Below are 18,757 nucleotides of genomic sequence, written 5' to 3'. Positions count from 1 at the left end.
TACACACATTGTGAAATTTATCTTTGCTGTCTCAAAGATGAGATACTGATGTTATCTCCATCTCTGACATTTAGGGCAGGAATTCTGGGACACACGTGGAGAGGAACAGGTTGGAGAAGGTTCTTTAAGGCTTTTGTCCTCCCGTATCTTGGTTGATATTGTCCCAAAGGTGGGTTTTTTTTCAAAAGGCAACTGGACTTTGTTTTTCCTTGAAGACATTTCAAGCTTCTTTAGTTCTTCTTCCAGATGTGAAGATGAGAAATGTCAGATCTTCAGGGAAGAAGCAGAAAGTCCAGTTGCCTTTTGAAAAAGCACCTTTGGGCAGTGGTGGGATTCAAGTCATTTAACAACCGGTTCTCTGCCCTAATTTATTTATTTATTTATTTATTATTTCGATTTTTATACCGCCCTTCTCCCGAAGGACTCAGGGCGGTGTACAGCCAGATTAAAAAACAGTACAATATACAAATTAAAACAAAAATTAAAATAACATATTCTATAAATGGCCGAAAATTTAAAACCGTCAAATTTGACCCATAAAATTCATAAAATACCCCAATTAAAATTATTAAAATTCAAAAGTTTAAAAAAATTAAGCCAGTCCCGCTTGGATAAACAAGTGCATTTTCAATTCACAGGTAATTGATGCAAACCAGGGGGAAGTTCGTTCCAGAGGGTAGGTGCTCCTACAGAGAACGCCCTTCCCCTGGGGGCCACCAGCCGACATTGCTTGGCGGACGGCACCCTGAGAAGACCCTCTCTGTGTGAGCGTACGGGTCGGTGGGAGGCATAAGGTAACAGCAGGCGGTCCCGTAAGTACCCGGGCCCTAAGGCTGGAACTACTTTCTCATGTAAGTATGTGAGTTGGTGCTCAGACTTTGGAACCTGGTTTGATTCTGTACTTTATTTTCTCCTACAGAGACAACTATCAGCTTTGGAAGCCATATTAGGCCAGAAGTTTCCATGCTGCCACCTTCTCTTGTGTGGGAAAGTAGGAGAGGGGGATTTAGTAGAGGGTGTTATGCTGCAACTGTATATTTGAGCTCTATGCATGATCGTTGCTTGATCATGCCTATTTACTGATTCCTCAACATTTACTGACTGTTGTGTATTGAACTGTGTTTTGGCTGAACCTAAAGAAGATCTGGTTTATTGTGCAAGTCTACGTTTGGTAAGAAGACTTGGTATTTGTAATATCCCTGGACTGGCTTTATATGTGTATGACCTGGATTGTCTTGGACTATGATTTTGCTTTTCCCTAAAAGGATTCCTTGCGTACGGTCACTCACGCCCTCGTTACTTCCCGCCTGGACTATTGCAATGCTCTCTACATGGGGCTCTCCTTGAAGAGCACCAGGAGGCTCCAGCTAGTCCAGAATGCGGCTGTGCAGGTGATAGAGGGAGCACCGCGTTGCTCCCATATAACACCTATCCTGCGCGGCCTGCACTGGCTGCCGGTAGCCTTCCGGGTGCAATTCAAGGTGTTGGTTACCACCTTTAAAGCGCTCCATGGCTTAGGACCGGGTTATTTACGAGACAGCCTTCTGGCACCGATAGCCTCCCAACAACCTGTGTGCTCCCACAGAGCGGGCCTCCTCAGGGTGCCGTCGACCAAGCAATGTCGGTTGGCGGCCCCCAGGGGGAGGGCCTTCTCTGTGGCAGCACCGGCCCTATGGAATGAGCTGCCTCCGGACCTTCAAATGTGAACTGAAGACTTTATTATTTCATCGTGCGGGACTAGCCTAAGTATAATTTTAATTGTAATTTTAAATGGGTTTTATGTCGGTCTTTGACCGTTTTAGTTGATCTGGCCATTAAATATTTGGTTTTAATTCGTTTTTATAATTGTTATTTGTATTTGTTGTTTTAACATGGCTGTAAACCGCCCTGAGTCCTTCGGGAGAAGGGCGGTATAGAAATTAAATTATAAAATAAAATAAAAATAAAATAAAATAAAAGTAAAGTAAAGTAATATCAAACCCCAGTTTGTCTGTGTAGTAACTGTTACTGTCCACAACCAGTCTCAGTCGTTTTCATGCATAGGGTACTCTGCTCAATAGTCCACAACCTTGCTTGTGAGCCCAGATTACCCTTAACAGAGGGGTTGTCTTTAGACATGATAACATTCTTCCTGTCGGTCAAGGTCAGGCCGATCCTGCATCTGGAGAAGGAGTGATCGGAGTGCTGTCTCGAGATGGGACGAATGGTGATTGGAGCATGTGATCAACTGAGGAGTGAGGGGATGGTTTTGGGAGTTTTGGTTTACTGAGGTAAAACCCGGACCTCTCAGATTTGGATTTTCCAGATGTGCCAGTTTACCTATTCTAGTAAATAGAACTTTGAAAGATGCTTAGTTTAAAGTTTTTACTTGGAATTTTTTCTGGAACAACCACAACAAAGAGCTTAATCTTTTTTCCAGAGTAACTGGAAACAGGAACAAATCTGCATCAAACCAATGACATTAGCAGCAATCTAGTTACATATACTTCCTTATATATTTGATCACCTGGTTCTTTCCAATTGTGTTGGGATTACAACCTCCAGTATTCCCAAAAGCAGGGTAGTCTGCTGAGTAGTCTGGAAACTACTTTGAGAAAGTCATGTTCAATGTAAGGTAACAAAAATGCAAATTTCCTAAGGCGTTGTTGAGAACTTTCCAATTAAATGACAGACTTTCAGTAATGCTGTTAGAATTGGGATACAAAGAAGTATATGGCCATTAGATGGCAGGAATGTTGCTGCCTTCTGATGGCGGTCTGGACTTTTGGATAGGGTAGTCCAGTTCTGCACAAATGGTTCTTGCATCAGAATCCGGCAACTTACAAATTTCAAGAGGCAAATATTTTCACGCAGGGCTCCCACGCAGCCGGCAAACCCCAAAATGAACATCACGCCTCCAACGAACAAGATAAGGAACACAGGATCAAAGCCATGCAGGCGAGTCATCTTGGATAGGTCAGACAGCACACCCTAAAATGGAACACAAACAAACAAGGATGAAGTCCTGCTGAAGCTTCACGGGTGACAAATAATGCAGACCTTCCCAATGACAATCAAGGGCCATGAGCATGCTGGGGTTTTACAAAAGTACAGAAAACATTTAGCCTTTTGACCATAAATGCAAAGTCCTATTTTCTGAGATTTCATTTACTCTCTTTAAATAGGTTTATGGGAATATAACAGAGGACGCAAATTGGTTCTATGGGGGGGAGGGGGGAGATGGCAGGACGGGTGGCCAAAAATTGTATAGTTAGATGAATAAACGGACAAATGACTCAATCAATCAATCCACCATCAATCCCCTGAATTGCCTCCTTCAAAAAAAAAATATTTTAAACCTTTGGTCCAACAAAATGCAACTTAAAATTTACTTTGGATTTCGAAGGGGGGCCTTTTAACAGATTATTATTATTCACTGTGCACCCAGAAAGCACAGTGCAATTCTATTTCCACTGAGATTTATTTTTTTTTAAATTTTCCAAAAAGACACAAAAGAGGGCCCTCTCTCACATAATTCTGCACAACGATGTTTCCCAAGAAACAAATTTATTGGAAACCGGGGCCATTGTTCAACTAATAAATCCAGAGAACCCGAACCGGGCTTCAGGTTTTTGACCCGTGTGTCCTTGATGACAAACCAAGTTTATCGCTGGCCAAGGCACCTCAGAAAGCCAGCCCATCTGAGAACAAGGAAATATAAGAAGCCTCCGCTAGATGGAACAAACGATCTGAAGATGGCACGGGGCGATTTTATTGCTGTTTGGGGCAGGGTTTGCTGGTGTTCTGCAGTGGTTTCCTGCTTCTGTGACAACAAAGCCAAATAGCTGTTCACTTGATGGCTGTTCATTAACTCGCACTTCTCAACAAAGAAGCCATCAATTCTCTAGAGTTGCCTCTTGTTTTTGGGCCCCTGGGCATTCAGTGTAAAAAGCAATCATAAAACACTCGGTTGGGAAGAGCTGCTTAAGCGAAGGCTGCAGGAACAACAGAGGAAAAAATTGTGAAGGTGGCAGAATGGCGGAAATGGCTGAATTGACTTCCTTGATCCGGAAGGGAACACAACTACTTTTATAAAGGACTGGAAACCTTTTATGGAGTTTCTGCTGAACAGGGATACGAATCAATTTCTGAATTTACTAATTAATAAGGGTTGGAATATGAGGAGAAGGGAACCATGTTATTTAGAAGTGGAGAAACAGTTTCAAGTATATTTATAACTGCCATCAAGAAGATGAGAAGTCACTTTTTAAAGTTTCTTTTCTTTCTCTTCATTTTCTATTGTTTCCAACTCCTTCCTTCCCTTCCCTTCCCTTTCTTTCCCTTCTTTTCCTTTCCTTTCCCTTCCCTTCCCTTCCTTTTCTATATTTTCAAGTTAATCTTTTAACTTTGAATAGAATAGAATAAAATAGAATTTTATTGGCCAAGTGTGATTGGACACACAAGGAGTTTGTCTTGGTGCATATGCTCTCAGTGTACATAAAAGAAAAGATACCTTCATCAAGGTACAACATTTACAACACAATTGATGATCAATATATCAATATAAGTCATAAGGATTGCCAGCAACAAGTTATAGTCATACAGTCATAAGTGGAAAGAGATTGGTGATGGGAACTATGAAACGATTAATAGTAGTGCAGATTCAGTAAATAGTCTGACAGTGTTGAGGGAATTATTTGTTTAGCAGAGTGATGGCCTTTGGGAAAAAACTGTTCTTGTGTCTAGTTGTTCTGGTGTGCAGTGCTCTATAGCGTCGTTTTGAGGGTAGGAGTTGAAACAGCTTATGTCCAGGATGCGAGGGATCTGCAAATATTTTCACAGCCCTCTTGTGTGTTTATACGTGTGTGTGTGTGTGTGTGTGTGTGTGTGTGTGTGTGTGTGTGTGTAAAAGAATAAGCTGTTTGAGTATACTACTCAGTGCAAAAACTATGGTGCAGGAAACAACCTAGACCAGTGGTTCTCAACCTTTATAGTGCTGCGACCCCTTTAATACAATTCCCCACGATGTGGCGTCCCCCAACCATAAAATTATTTTCATTTTGAATTTATCGCGCCTGAAGCCGTATTGGCTAGCGATCTGAACTGCTTGCGATTGCCTTGAGGACGGAGGCATTAAAGCGGAGACTCCTCCCCTATTAAGTTTATGGCACCTGAAGCCAGATTAGGCTAGCGATTGGGAATGATTGCAGCTGGCTTGAGAGGGAGACATCAGAGCAAAGATTTCTCTCTCTTTTAATTGATCACGCCTGAAGCCGAATTCGGCTAGCGATTTGAAGAGCCTGCAGCTGGCTTGTGGAGTCAACCATTGGAGCGCGATTCTTCGACTCGCAAGTATACTTCCCATATTTCCGATGGTCTTAGGCGACCCCTGGCAAATCGTCATTCGACCCCCAACGGGGTCCCGACCCACAGGTTGAGAACCGCTGACCTAGACAGACTAAGATAGACAACCTAGTCTACTTTCAGCTTGAACACACCCAATGGATAGAGACTACCACCTGAGAAGCTTTTAGTAACATCCAAGTGGTGTCACCTCCTTCTGCATATGTCCTTTTAGGTGTTTGAAGACCGTGACCATGTTCTTCCTTAGTCTTCTCAAGGTTAAACATTCCCAATTATCCTTAGAGAAGTTGGTTTCTAGTCCTCTGATGAACCAAACTGTTCACAGCACATCCTCAAGAGCAGAGGTCTCCAACCTTGGCAACTTTAATCCTGGAGGACTTCAACTCCCAGAATTACCCAGCCAGCAAAGCTGGCTGGGGAATTCTGGGAGTTGAAGTCCTCCAGGATTAAAGTTGCCAAAGTTGGAGACCCTCACTCCAGAGAACATTCAGAAATTATTTATTCGCTTGCTAACATAAACAAACTTTGGAAGAAAGTATATTGCAGCATCCAGATGAAAGGCAAAGACCCTAGAAATTGTTTTAACTGCTTTGTAGGGATGTTAGTCATAAAATACTCTTGGTAGCTGGTTGCTTTTTGGTTGCCATTGTTGTTGCTGTTTGTTTGTTTAAATAATGGCACCAGCTATGCAAACAGGGGAAAGTGCTGGCAAATCAGAAAGGAAATGTGAATTGCAGAGTCGAACCTGAACAAACATGGACTTCGGCTGTAACTCCAGAAGTCAAGTTGTTCCATTGATTAGACCAAACTTTTATTGCCTTTTTGATGAAGTGATTAAATTAATGGATCAGGAAAAAAGTGGTGGATATAATTTCCTTGGTCTTCAGTATAAAGTAATGGCTGTTTGGCATTCTAGAGATGCTGAAATACCTACCTCTTTTTTTCAAACGGATGATTTTGAAAACATTTTTCAAAAACTGCCTTCATCGCCTATGAAGTACTTCAGCCAAGGCACTTTCATTTACATTTTATTGGCCTCAGATCACTTCACAACTGGTATCCTTTGTGAATATGAAGGACACAAACTGGCACAAAAAACATACTTCTGAATTTAAAAGAGAAGTTCTTCTTGCAAAGTAAGAAGTTATGTATGCAAAGGACATTGGCTTGAAAACACAAGCTACTCCAGCTTACTCAGAGGTAGGCCTAGTCATGTTTAATGAAACCTACTCCTAGGAAAACATGAAGTTAATCTAGCTCTCTAAAGATAGACATGTCATATTTCTGCACCAGGAAGAGTCTAGATATGATGGTTAAAAGGAATTCATTTCCTTACCTTTTCACTCCATGCCCAAAGACCAGCTCCAAGAAAGGCAACACCAGCTAACTATAAAAAAAAAGAAAAGGAAAAAAGAAAAACATGGATATTGTTTTGTGCAACCGATACAAAACAGTCAGCAAACACCAGAGACAGAAGGGTCAGCAAATTCATGTGTAAAAGCTTCTCCATGTGATTTCCCTGTAAATGTGTTGGGTCTATGATGCATGGCAAAAAAAGAACATGCCTTAGCAAATTTGCACCAACAAGATCCACACTGGATGTGAGTTGTCTAATAGAGAGATAATGCAATCATTGTACGCTGGATAACTTGGCTCAAACCTTTCCATTTCCAACAGTAGTGACAAATAACCAATATCCATACTGGGCGTTAAAAGGAAAAGGATGGAAATAAAACTCACCATATTATAAAGATTATACAAAGCTAGGGTGTGGAATATTCTGGTCAAGCTCAGAAAGGCTACTCAGCTGTATAGAAGCAAGAGAAATGAAGCAAGAGAAATGAAACCAGAGAAGAGAAGCAAGAAAAGCGAGTAGTAGGGCTGTATTAATATTATCCTTCTCATCTTTCCTATTACCTTCTCCTATTAGTATCTTACGGTATATAATAATAATAACAGAGTTGGAAGGGACCTTGGAGGCCTTCTAGTCCAACCCCCTGCCCAGGCAGGAAACCCTACACCACTTCAGACAAACGGTTATCCAATCTCTTCTTTAAAACTTCCAGTGTTGGAGGATTCACAACTTCTGCAGCCAAGTTGTTCCACTTATTAATTGTTCTAACTGTCAGGAAATTTCTCCTTGGTTCTAAGTTGCATCTCTCCTTGATTAGTTTCCACCCTTTGCTTCTTGTCCTGCCTTCAGGTGCTTTGGAGAATAGCTTGACTCCCTCTTTTTTGAGGCAGCCCCTGAGATATTGGAAGACTGCTATCATGTTTCCCCTAGTCCTTCTTTTCATTAAACTAGATATACCGAGTTCCTGCAACCGTTCTTCATATGTTTTAGCCTCCAGTCCCCTAATCATCTTTGTTGCTATTCTCTGCACTCTTTCTAGAGTCTCCACATCTTTTTTATATCGTGACATTTTATCATTTTGTTGCTTGTGTGTACACTAGGAGCTTCTGCACTGGAGGCAAATTCCTTGTGTCCCAATCACACTTGGCCAATAAAAAATATTCTAATTCTACCCAAAGGAGAGTGAAGCTTGCTAATTGGAAATATGTGGGAAGGAAGGAAGATTGGCCAGGTTTCTTGCACCGAGTGGGAGTCCTGAAAGGAAATGGTGACATTAAAAAAAAAAAGAAACATCGGATTAGCTAAAAAAAAAAATGAAGGAGAAGAAGAACTCCATCTGGTAGTTGAAGGCACAGGAAGAGAGGAAAGTCTCCAGGATGAGATAACAGATCGTACCAAGTCAAGTCTTCTGCTATCTTTTTTTAACAGAGGCCATTCTCAACTTTCCAAAGGCCAGGGAGACAGCTGAGCTAGCAAGTTAACATGGCCTTCCCGAGCCCCCTTATTTGCTGACTCCACAAGACTATTGGGAAAGAAAAACTCTCCAAATAAGTTATCAGCATGGCTTGTCCAAGCCTGCATCTGGTCACTGCAATGCAGGCAGAAGGCTTAATCTTCAGCTACAATTCTCTTGAGCAGTAGTTCTCAACCTTCATAGTGCTGCGACCCCTTTAATACAATTCCCCACGATGTGGCGACCCCAACCGTAAAATTATTTTTTTTTTAGGCAGCGATCTCAGCGTGCCTCAGCAGCCGCAGAAGGGGGGGGGAAGCGGCAAACTGTTTTTTTGAATTTATCGCGCCTGAAGCCGTATTGGCTAGCGATCTGAATTGCTTGCGATTGCCTTGAGGACGGAGGCATTAAAGCGGAGACTCCTCCCCTATTAAGTTTATCGCGCCTGAAGCCAGATTAGGCTAGCGATTGGGAGTGATTGCAGCTGGCTTGAGAGGGAGACATCAGAGCAAAGATTTCTCTCTTTTTTAATTCATCGCGCCTGAAGCCGAATTCGCGATTCTTCGACTCACAAGTATACGTCCCATATTTCCGATGGTCTTAGGCGACCCCTGGCAAATCGTCATTCGACCCCCAATGGGGTCGCGACCCACAGGTTGAGAACCGCTGCTCTGGAGCAATAAAATGAGGGGAAAGACAAGACAGAAGTCTAGGATTGTGCTGAAACAGTTGAAAGCATTCGGATACCATCTCAACATTCCCAAAGTCTTTTGAGACCCAAGGAACTCTTTCAACTTCAAAAAAAAAAAATCCTTGTGGGGGAAAAAAACTCTTCCAAGCTAAGAACATTTCTGGAAGGGTCGGAACACTTCATGCATGATGAAGCAACTGATTCAAGCTTGAATATTACAAGGTCAACACGTCATGGCAATCCCAACGGATGACTTCTTTTGTCCTTTCTCCTGTAATCACTTTTTTTTTGAAGGATAACGGAAGTAGGGGACATATTAATCCACAATATGAAGAGAGAACTTTGAGTAATTGGTGGCAAAATTGTGTGGACCAGTCAAAGAACTAATCTATATTTTTACCAATAAAAATAAAAATACATCCTTTGATTCCAAAATCTATTTGTTGAGGAGTGTGTTAAATTGGACCATTCTACCTCACATCCTTGTTTTCTGTAGATGAGATTTTTCTTATCTATTCCCCATATAAAAGGAATAAATATGAGTCTACGGAAGAGAAAACAGCAAATCGGGGGAGGGGGAAGAGGAATGCAGACAGATGATAGGTAAATAGGTAGGTAGGTGAGTAGGCAGGTAGACAGACAGCCATACAGAAAGAGAAACAGACAGACAGACAGATGTACTTTCAGATAGGACTGGGAACTCTTGCATTAGAACCAATTTCCCCTGCTCAACAGAGTAGACACTGAGATGCGATACGTCTTTTATTTTTCCATCACGCTGGTACATGTTCCACCCCCTGTCTGTTCAAAGGAAGTTTATTTTGAGCTCAAAACAATCAGCACAGCTGGGCACCATTTCTGCTAATTCACTGTTGCATAAAGTCAGAGAGGAAAACAGAATTTTCATGCAAAAAAATATTGAAGAGTAATTTGAGAGAGAGAGAAATATTCAGAGTTGGAGCTAAGATTAGGGAAATTTGAGGTCAAATAGAGTATTAAAATGATAAATCATTATTGTGGCTATTTTGGAATCAAAAACGCTCCAGAGAAAGACTTTCATAAATTAAATGTCAGGTTTTTGATAGAAAACAACCAAGGAAAGAAGCAATCTAGAACTAAGAAGATATTTCCTAATGGTGAGAGCAATTGGTTGATGATCTCTGGAGGGCACGGGACAGGGGTTGTTCCTCTGTTCTTGTCCTGTTGGATCTGTCAGTGGCGTTCGATACCATCGACCATGGTATCTTGCTGCGACGGTTGGAGGGTTTGGGGGTGGGGGGCACCGTTTTTCGGTGGTTCTCCTCCTACCTCTCCGACCGTTCGCAGACGGTGTTGACAGGGGGGCAGAGGTCAACCGCTAGGCAACTCACTTGTGGGGTGCCGCAGGGGTCGATCCTCTCGCCTCTCCTATTCAACATCTATATGAAGCCGCTGGGGGAGATCATCCGTGGTTTCGGGGTGAGTTGTCATCTGTACGCTGACGATACTCAGCTGTACATTTCCACCCCGAACCACCCCAACGAAGCCGTTGATGTGATGACTCGGTGCCTTGAGGCCATTCGGGTCTGGATGGGGACGAACAGACTCTGACTCAACCCATCCAAGACGGAGTGGCTGTGGATACCAGCGTCCCGGCACAGTCAGCTAATTCCATCGCTGACTGTGGGGGGCGAATCGTTGGCCTCCAGGGAATCGGTGTGCAATTTAGGCGTTCTCCTGGATGCACGGCTGTCTTTAGAAGATCATTTGATGGCCGTCGCCAGGAGAGCTTTTTATCAGGTACGCCTGATTCGCCAATTGCGCCCTTTCCTGGATTGGGACTCGCTATGCACTGTCACTCATGCCCTCGTTACTTCCCGTCTGGATTACTGCAATGCTCTCTACATGGGGCTCCCCTTGAAGAGCACCAGGAGGCTCCAACTGGTACAGAATGCGGCCGCGCGGGGGATTGAGGGAGCGCCTCGTAGCTCCCATGTAACATCTCTCCTGCACAGACTGCACTGGTTACCGGTGGTCTTCCGGGTGTGATTCAAGGTTTTGGTCATCACCTTTAAAGCTCCATGGCATCGAACCGGGATATCTACGGGACCACCTGCTGCCGCCAGTTACCTCCCATCGACCAGTGCGCTCCCACAGGGAGGGCCTCCTTAGGGTGCCATCAGCCAACCAATGTCGGCTGGTGGCCCCCAGGGAAAGAGTGTTCTCTGTGGGGGCTCCGACCCTGTGGAATGATCTACCTGTGGGACTACGTCTTCTCCCTGATCTTCGGACCTTTAAGCGCGAGCTCAAAACCTTCTTCTTTCACCAAGCAGGGCTGGCCTAATGATAAATTTTTAATTTGAGGGTTTTTAGTGAGGTTTTTAAGGGGCTTAATTTATTTAGTAACTTTTACTCAGTAATTTTAATATTCAGCTTATTGAATTAGATTTTTAATTGAATATTGTATTTTAAATTTTTTCTGATATTTATGTTTTATTCATGCTGTACACTGCCTTGAGTCCTCGGAGAAGGGCGGTATAAAAATATGAAAAATAAATAAGTAAATAAATAAATAAATCAACTAATGCAGTAGCTTGCCTTCAGAAGTTGTAGGTGCTCCTTCAATGAAGGCTTTCAAGAAGAGATTGCAGGATAGCCATTCGTTTAGAATCAGATCTCTTGCTTGACCAGGGGGTTGGACTAGAAGACCTCCAAGGTCCCTTCCAACTCTATTATTTTATGTAATATGTTCTAAGCATGACAAAATGACCCTTAAAAGCCATTTCGCTGCTTTGCCAGATTTCTTACTTGCTGTGCATTTCCCAGTTTGGAGCAAGCATGTCTAGATATGGAACCAATTTTTATTTAGCTCTGAAGAGTAACTTAGTTTATATGACATTTATTTATTTTGCATTTATATCCCGCCCTTCTCCGAAGACTCAGGGCGGCTTACACTATGTTAAGCAATAGTCTTCATTCTATTTGTATATTATATACAAAGTCAACTTTATTGCCCCCAACAATCTGGGTCCTCATTTTACCTATCTTATAAAGGATGGAAGGCTGAGTCAACATGATCCAAATCACCCCTAACCTGTTTGAGGAACATCGTTTCTACCTTCCTTAAGGAGGGATAACCTCGTCTTCTTCTGTCATCAACTCCTTTTGTGCATCTTGTACAAAATGCTATCAGATTACTAAGACTTCAAACGGTCCGAATTTCAGACCTTTTATTTTCCATTTTTCTCCTGTCAACATGCAGATTAGTCAGGAGATCATGAACGTGAGGAAGAGAGAGGAAAAAATGGGATTCTAATTAGGTGCAGTTTCCAAACAAGGAAATCAAATTTTCTATTTACTACCAAGCGAGAAATGTGACGGAGAGGATACCATAAGTTCTGGCTTATTTTTTTAGTCTAATTATAGTATCTCATAAACTGAAAGGATCCCTTCTCAAGATCCAGCTGGCAAAGGACCAGAATGCATTCAATGTTTCTGCTTCAACAAATGAACATGGCTGCCTGTTTTACTGCTAACAGATGTTTCTTGAGAGTACATGCATAATCGTTTGGTTTTGCTTTGCCTGTGAAGATACAACATTCTTCCTATTCTGCACCTAGAATCCTGCATCCAGTTTTGGTCACCACACTATAAAAAAGATGCTGACACTTTGGAAAAAATGCAGAGAAGAGCAACAAAAATGATTAGGGGCCTGGAGGCTAAAACATACAAAGAATGGTTGCAGGAACTGGGTATGTCTAGTCTAATGAAAAAGTCATGTGAAGTATGAGTACAGCTTTATAAATACTTAGTAGGGCCACAACTGGAATACTGCATCCAGTTTTCTGGTAGGTCATAACTTCAAACAGTCAATAAGTGGCTGGTTGTGTTTTACAATGGAGAAAAACAAGGTTTTTACACATGGGCAAGAAAAACCAAAGGTACAAGTACAGATTACTCAAAAACAGTAATTGTGAGATTGACCTCGGAGTCCTAGTGAACGATCATTGAAACATGAGCCACCCTTGTGCGGAGGCAGCCAAAATAGCTAATACAAGTCCTTGTGTCAGCCTCCATTCCAATTCTCACATCCTTTTATATTCTTTATATTCAGTAATTAGATTGCATGGGCTTTTTATGTGTAATGTAAATAGCTCATGGATTCAGTTTAAGTAGAGAGGGCCCTTTAAGAGTGTCGTCTGACATGAGATAAAGGGGAGGGGAGATTGATGCTTTGAATTCAACAGGAATGTTAGAGCGCAGACTTTCAACGGACATTGCATTCCTGAGATGATTTACAGCCAGAGACCTGCGGAAGAAGATTACCACGGGAGGCCGAGAAGGAGCTGGCATTGGACCAGACCTGCTGACCTCTTGGGGAGGGGAGGGACTAACGAAGGGATATGGAATGTTAGCCATATTTTGTCTCAGATTCAACTTTATACTGCTGCAGTCCAGATGTATCTAGTAAAAGTACTTTTCTTTATTTGCAAATGAAGTCAAGGTGTATTCTTTCCTAAATATAATCAGAGGCAGCCTGACATCTTGGTTGTATAATCAGAGGCACAGAATCAAAATCACGTGCAGTATTAGTACCACTTTATAAAGCCTTAGTAAGACCACACCTGAGATACTGCATCCAGTTTTGGTCACCACATTACAAAAGAGATGTTGAGACTTTGGAAAAAGTGGAAAGAAGAGCAACTAAGATTATTAAAGGTCTGAAGATAAAAACTTAGGAAGAACGGTTGCAGGAATTGGGTATGGCTAGTCTAGAGAAAAGAAGGACTGGGGGGACATGATAGCAGTCTTCCAATATTTGAAGGGCTGACAAAAGAAGAGGGGGTCCATCTATTCTCCAAAGCACCCGGAAGGCAGGACAAGAAGCAACTGATGGAAAATGATCCAAGGAGCGATTCAACCTAGAAATGAGAATTTTTTTGACAGTGAGAATAGTCAACCACTGGAACAGCTTGCCTTCAGAAGTTGTGGGTACTCCATCATTGGAGGCTGCAGAGCTACTTGTCAGAAATGGTATAAGGTCTCCCGCTTGAACACGGTCTAGAAGACTAGAAGGCCTCCAAGGTCCCTTTGAACTCTGCTATTCTGCATCTCGTTCTGTCCTGAAGTCTCAGAAATGTTTTCAGGAGGACCTTCCAGATTATTGAACAGCAGAAAAAGGTTCATTGCTGAATCAAACCCACAGCCACTCAGAGGTATGTGATTCATATGTGGACAATGCTGCATGCCTCAGTCAATTTTGAGGATAGCAATTTTTTGAAAGGATGGGAGTAACCCTTCCCTATGGGGCTCTGTTCCAATAGTGCACCTTGGTCTAGGAGTTTTTGATGTTTCGGTAAGGAACATGAAAATAACGAATTTCTCCACTTCTCCTTTCATGCAGCTCATTGATGCAAATCATTGATGCAAACCTAGTTACAGAGGGACAGGAAAACCTGCTTCTGTCTCCCATTACAATAGATCTTACATTTGATCAGATTCTTGGCTCACCTAGAGTACTTACGGGACCGCCTGCTGTTACCTTATGCCTCCCACCGACCCGTACGCTCACACAGAGAGGGTCTTCTCAGGCTGCCGTCCGCCAAGCAATGTCAGCTGCCGGCCCCCAGGGGAAGGGCCTTCTCTGTTGGAGCACCTACCCTCTGGAACGAACTTCCCCCTGGTTTGCGTCAATTACCTGACCTTCGGACCTTTCGCCGTGAATTGAAAACGCATTTGTTTATCCAAGCGGGATTGGCTTAATTCTTAATTTTTAAATTTTTTGAATTTTAATAGTTTTAATTGGGGTATTTTAACCATGGGTCAAATTTGACGGTTTTAAATCTCTCGGCCACTAATATATGTTATTTTAATTGTTGTTTTAATCTGTATATTGTATTTTTTAAATCTGGCTGTACACCGCCCTGAGTCCTTCAGGAGAAGGGTGGTATAAAAATCTAAATAATAAATAAATAATAAATAAATAATAGAGTGACAGCAACTGGTTCTCAAAAGTCTTTCTGATCAGCTGCTGTCCAGTTATTAAAGTAGGAGAGATCATCCACAAGTATAAGGCTGCACTTCCCACCAGTGAAGAAGCAAAGCAAGAGGCGCGGAAGCTGCCGGTGGGCGGGTGGGTGGCAGGCCCCGCTGCGGTGCTTTACCTTGGGCCTGGGTGGCGGCGCTTACCCAGGCAGGCCAGTGCGGGTAGCACTTCATCTTGGCAAAGACAAAGGCAGACTGCACTGGCTGCCTGTGGCCTTCCGGGTGCGCTTCAAGGTTTTGGTAACCATCTTCAAAGCGCTCCATGGCTTGGGGCCGGGCTAATTACGGGACCGTCTACTGCCACCGATTGCCTCCCACCGACCCATACACTCTCACAGAGAGAGACTCCTCAGGGTGCCGTCCACTAGGCAGTGCCCACTGGCGACACCCAGGGGAAGGGCCTTCTCTGTGGGGACTCCCACCCTCTGGAATGAACTTCCCCCAGGACTCCGCCAACTTCCTGACCTTCGAACCTTCCGCCGCGAGCTTAAAACACATCTATTTATCTGTGCAGGACTGGCCTAGAATTTTAATTTTAAATTTAATTTTAATGGGGTTTTTACCATTTTAATTGTAATTTTAAATTTTGGCCTATTTAAATAAGTTTTTTAATTTAGTGTTTTATCTTGTATTAGATTTGTATTTTTATCGGGCTGTAAACCGCCCTAAGACTTTCGGGAGATAGGGTGGTATAAAAATTTGATTAAATAAATAAGTAAATAAATAAGACCAGGTGGCTGCACTTGTAGTCGTGTGGCCGGGCGGAGTGGGACATGGGGTGGGTGGAGAGGCTGATGCAGCCCCCGCCAAGGACACCCTGGCCGAGCGATCACTGCGCCTCCCCAGCGTTGCCCACCACCTCCGTGCGCTGCGCTTGGAAGGGGCCACTCTCCCTCCCTGCCTGGCTGCAGATGTTCACCTGCCCTCCCAGAGCATCGCTGCACCACCGCCGTTCACTTTCCTCCGTCTTCTGCCACAAAACGAAAGCAAACAGCAGTGGCAGTGCTCCGGAAGGACAGGTGGATATCTGCAGCCAGGCGGGGAGGGAGGGCGGCGCCTTCCAAGGGCAGCACATGGAGGTGGCAAACAAGGCTGGGGAGGCATGGCAATCACTCAGCCAGGGCAGCCTTGCCCTTCGCTTTCTTCCTTCTCCCACCATGAAACGAAAGCAAGGGATGGCAGCAGTGCTTCGGGAGGGCACCGCATGTGCAGCACCGTCCAGGACATCAGGTTGCCCTCCTGGAGCACCGCCACAGTGGTGGCGCCCCTCTCAGCCCCAGAGCAGCAGCTGCATCTCCACCAAGGGCCACCCGCCGCCAGCCTTACCAATGTGCTGGCTCTGTTGGGATGATGGGCATGCTGAAAACACTGGCAAAGTATCTAGAAGGTAAGGCTGATGCTGATGGGGGACAGGGGAAGGGAGACCTGCCACGCTCAGCTCCTCGGAGGGACATGTTGAGGCTCGCTCGCCTTTTGGGTCTGGCACGCTCAGCTTCCGTATGGCCTTTAGGTGACTGCCACCCACCTGCCCTCCCAGAGCACTTTCTTCCTTCTCCCACAGCAGCCTCTGCTCAGACCAGGTGTGTGTGTGTGTGTGTGTGTGTGAGAGAGAGAGAGAGAGAGAGAGAGAGAGGAAAGAAAGAAAGAAAGAAAGAAAGAAAGAAAGAAAGAAAGAAAGAAAGAAAGAAAGAAAGAAAGAAAGAAAGAAAGAAAGAGGAAGGGACAAAGAGACAGAAGAAAGAAAGAAAGAAAGAAAGAAAGAAAGAAAGAAAGAAAGAAAGAAAGAAAGAAAGAAAGAAAGAAAGAAAGAAAGAAAGAAAGGAAGGAAGAAAGAAAGACGTGAGTGATGTCATGTTGGCCACACCCACCCAGTCACATGACTGCCAAGCCAAGCCACACCCACAGAACCTGTGGCGAAATTTTTTAGATTTCACCCCTGCTTGAGGACCCCTCAGAAGCGGAGCAGGTTCAACAGAATGCAACAGCAAACACTCAAAAATAAAAATTATCAAGCAATATGAAGAGGTCTGCAATGTATGACAAGAGTTTCACTAATATCAAAGAAATAGTGGAATAGAATAATTAATGAAAGGATGCAAAAAGAGGGATAGAATGAAATGTGAATGGTAAAAATTAAATTATTTTATTTTAAATAATTGAATTGAATTGTTAAATTATCCCATGGCGAGCTGGCCTGCAATGAGTTGGCCATGGTGACTTGTCCCATGGTGAGTTGGCCATGGCAAGTTCTGGTGTCCTCAGTGCTATTGATGACACACATAGAAGAGACTTCAGTTCAGTCTGAAACCCGAGATCTGAAGTGTCTCTTATTGCACAGACAAAGATTAAACTGTATCCTTCTGAAAATCAAAGAACAATGCCATAACCCTTTGAACTCTCTCTACGGAAATCAAGTCGCTATTCAGAAAGGCCAGACTGCTGCACTTGGGAGACAGGAAGCAACTGTCGATCTGCATGCTCATAAAAGTGGAAGGAAGCTGGGATTGCTCAAACAGGCGGATGAAGGGACGGGATCCAAATCCAATGGTCGCAACTTCTCCTTTCCGCTTAGATGTTAAACAAGTCTTGTAAAGTACCGAGGGAACAAGATCCATCCTTCAGTTGGTGCACTGAATATGCATAGAAAAACAGTAGACTGGAATTCCTTTAGAGATGCGGTTTTAACAATATATTTTGGATACATTATGTGAGGATTTCAGCTCTTCGGAAAAGCCTCCAATGCCAAGAAAGTAAAAGTAAGAAAGAAGATCAGATGTAGAAGATGACTAGGGTGAGCCTGAAGGATGGAGGGGTCAAATGCATCATCAGTCTTGAATCTCTTCGTGCACACAAGAGATCTAAGTCCAGCCCACCTCGAATTCCGTTGACTCTTGTCTACCACATATTTGCCTTGAGCGTTAGTAATTCAGATTCTTGTACAGAGTTTAAGTTAGCAATAAACTTATATATTCATTTGAACTGCTTGGACTCCTGATTTCCTGTGCCTGACATGATGAACTATCAAGGTGGGAGCTACATAGATCTCAGGGGGAACTTTATTTCAGAGGGTAAAGAATTAGACAGTTCAAATTATTTATTTATTATTATTATTTCAACTTTTATACCGCCCTTCTCCCGAAGGACTCTGGGCAGTTTACAGCCAAGTAAAAGCAATGATACAAAAGTTAAGAGCAATTTTAAAAAACTAATTTTAAATTGGCCGAAATGTAAAAATTTCCTAAAACCCATTAAAAAACTAATTAAAACTATTAAAAACTATTAGGCCAGTCCTGCTCGATGAAATAAAAGAGTCTTCAGCTCACGCCGGAAGGCTCAGAGGTCAGAGAGTTGGTGCAACGTTGGAGGTAGTTCGTTCCAGAGGGCTGGGGACCCCACAGAGAAGGCCCTCCCCCTGGGGGTGGCCAGCCGACATTGTCTGGCCGACGGCACCCTGAGAGACCCTCTCTATGGGAGCACACTGGTTGATGAGAGGCCACCGGTGGCAGCAGGCGGTCCCGTAAGTAGCCCGGTCCTGAGCCAAAGTCTTTGTTATGGCATTGTTCTTTGTTCTTTAATTTGCAGAAGGATACAGTTTAATCTGTAAAATTGCCGTGATGATGAATATGCTTTGGGAAGACCTGAAGGGACAGTTCACCTTGGAGATCTACCTGTGTGATTGCTAAGAGTTAATACTGACTTGATGGCACTTGAATAATTCAATCAATCAATCCAATATTTTCTCCCAGCTGGAAACCTGCAGCCTCTATCCTTAAGGATCATAATTCAAAACAAATAAAGGCACAGTTTTCAGCAAACTGTCCTTCACCGAGCATTGGAGGCTCCTGATCTGCTGGATTCCAATTTTGCCAGTCAACAAAACAAATTAGCGAAA

The 18,757-nt window shown here is 43.3% G+C and overlaps 1 protein-coding gene across 2 annotated transcripts in view; it reads right to left on the bottom strand.

Annotated features, from left to right (window-relative positions):
- The window catches only part of TSPAN14 (tetraspanin 14), an 89,929-nt gene that overhangs the window by 16,490 nt on the left and 54,682 nt on the right, over positions 1-18,757 (bottom strand). For both annotated transcript variants that reach the window (XM_058188859.1, XM_058188858.1), the window contains 2 exons: positions 6,680-6,730; positions 2,824-2,970 (listed from right to left, as the gene is read on the bottom strand). In XM_058188859.1, coding sequence (XP_058044842.1) covers positions 2,824-2,970; positions 6,680-6,730 — 198 coding nt within the window. The remainder of the gene's footprint in view (positions 1-2,823; positions 2,971-6,679; positions 6,731-18,757) is intronic.

Source organism: Ahaetulla prasina, chromosome 6 (genome assembly GCF_028640845.1).
Source record: "Ahaetulla prasina isolate Xishuangbanna chromosome 6, ASM2864084v1, whole genome shotgun sequence".
Classification (NCBI taxonomy): domain Eukaryota; kingdom Metazoa; phylum Chordata; class Lepidosauria; order Squamata; family Colubridae; genus Ahaetulla; species Ahaetulla prasina.
The sequence above is the reverse complement of the archived record's forward strand: the minus strand, read 5'-3'. Positions and strand labels throughout refer to the sequence as shown.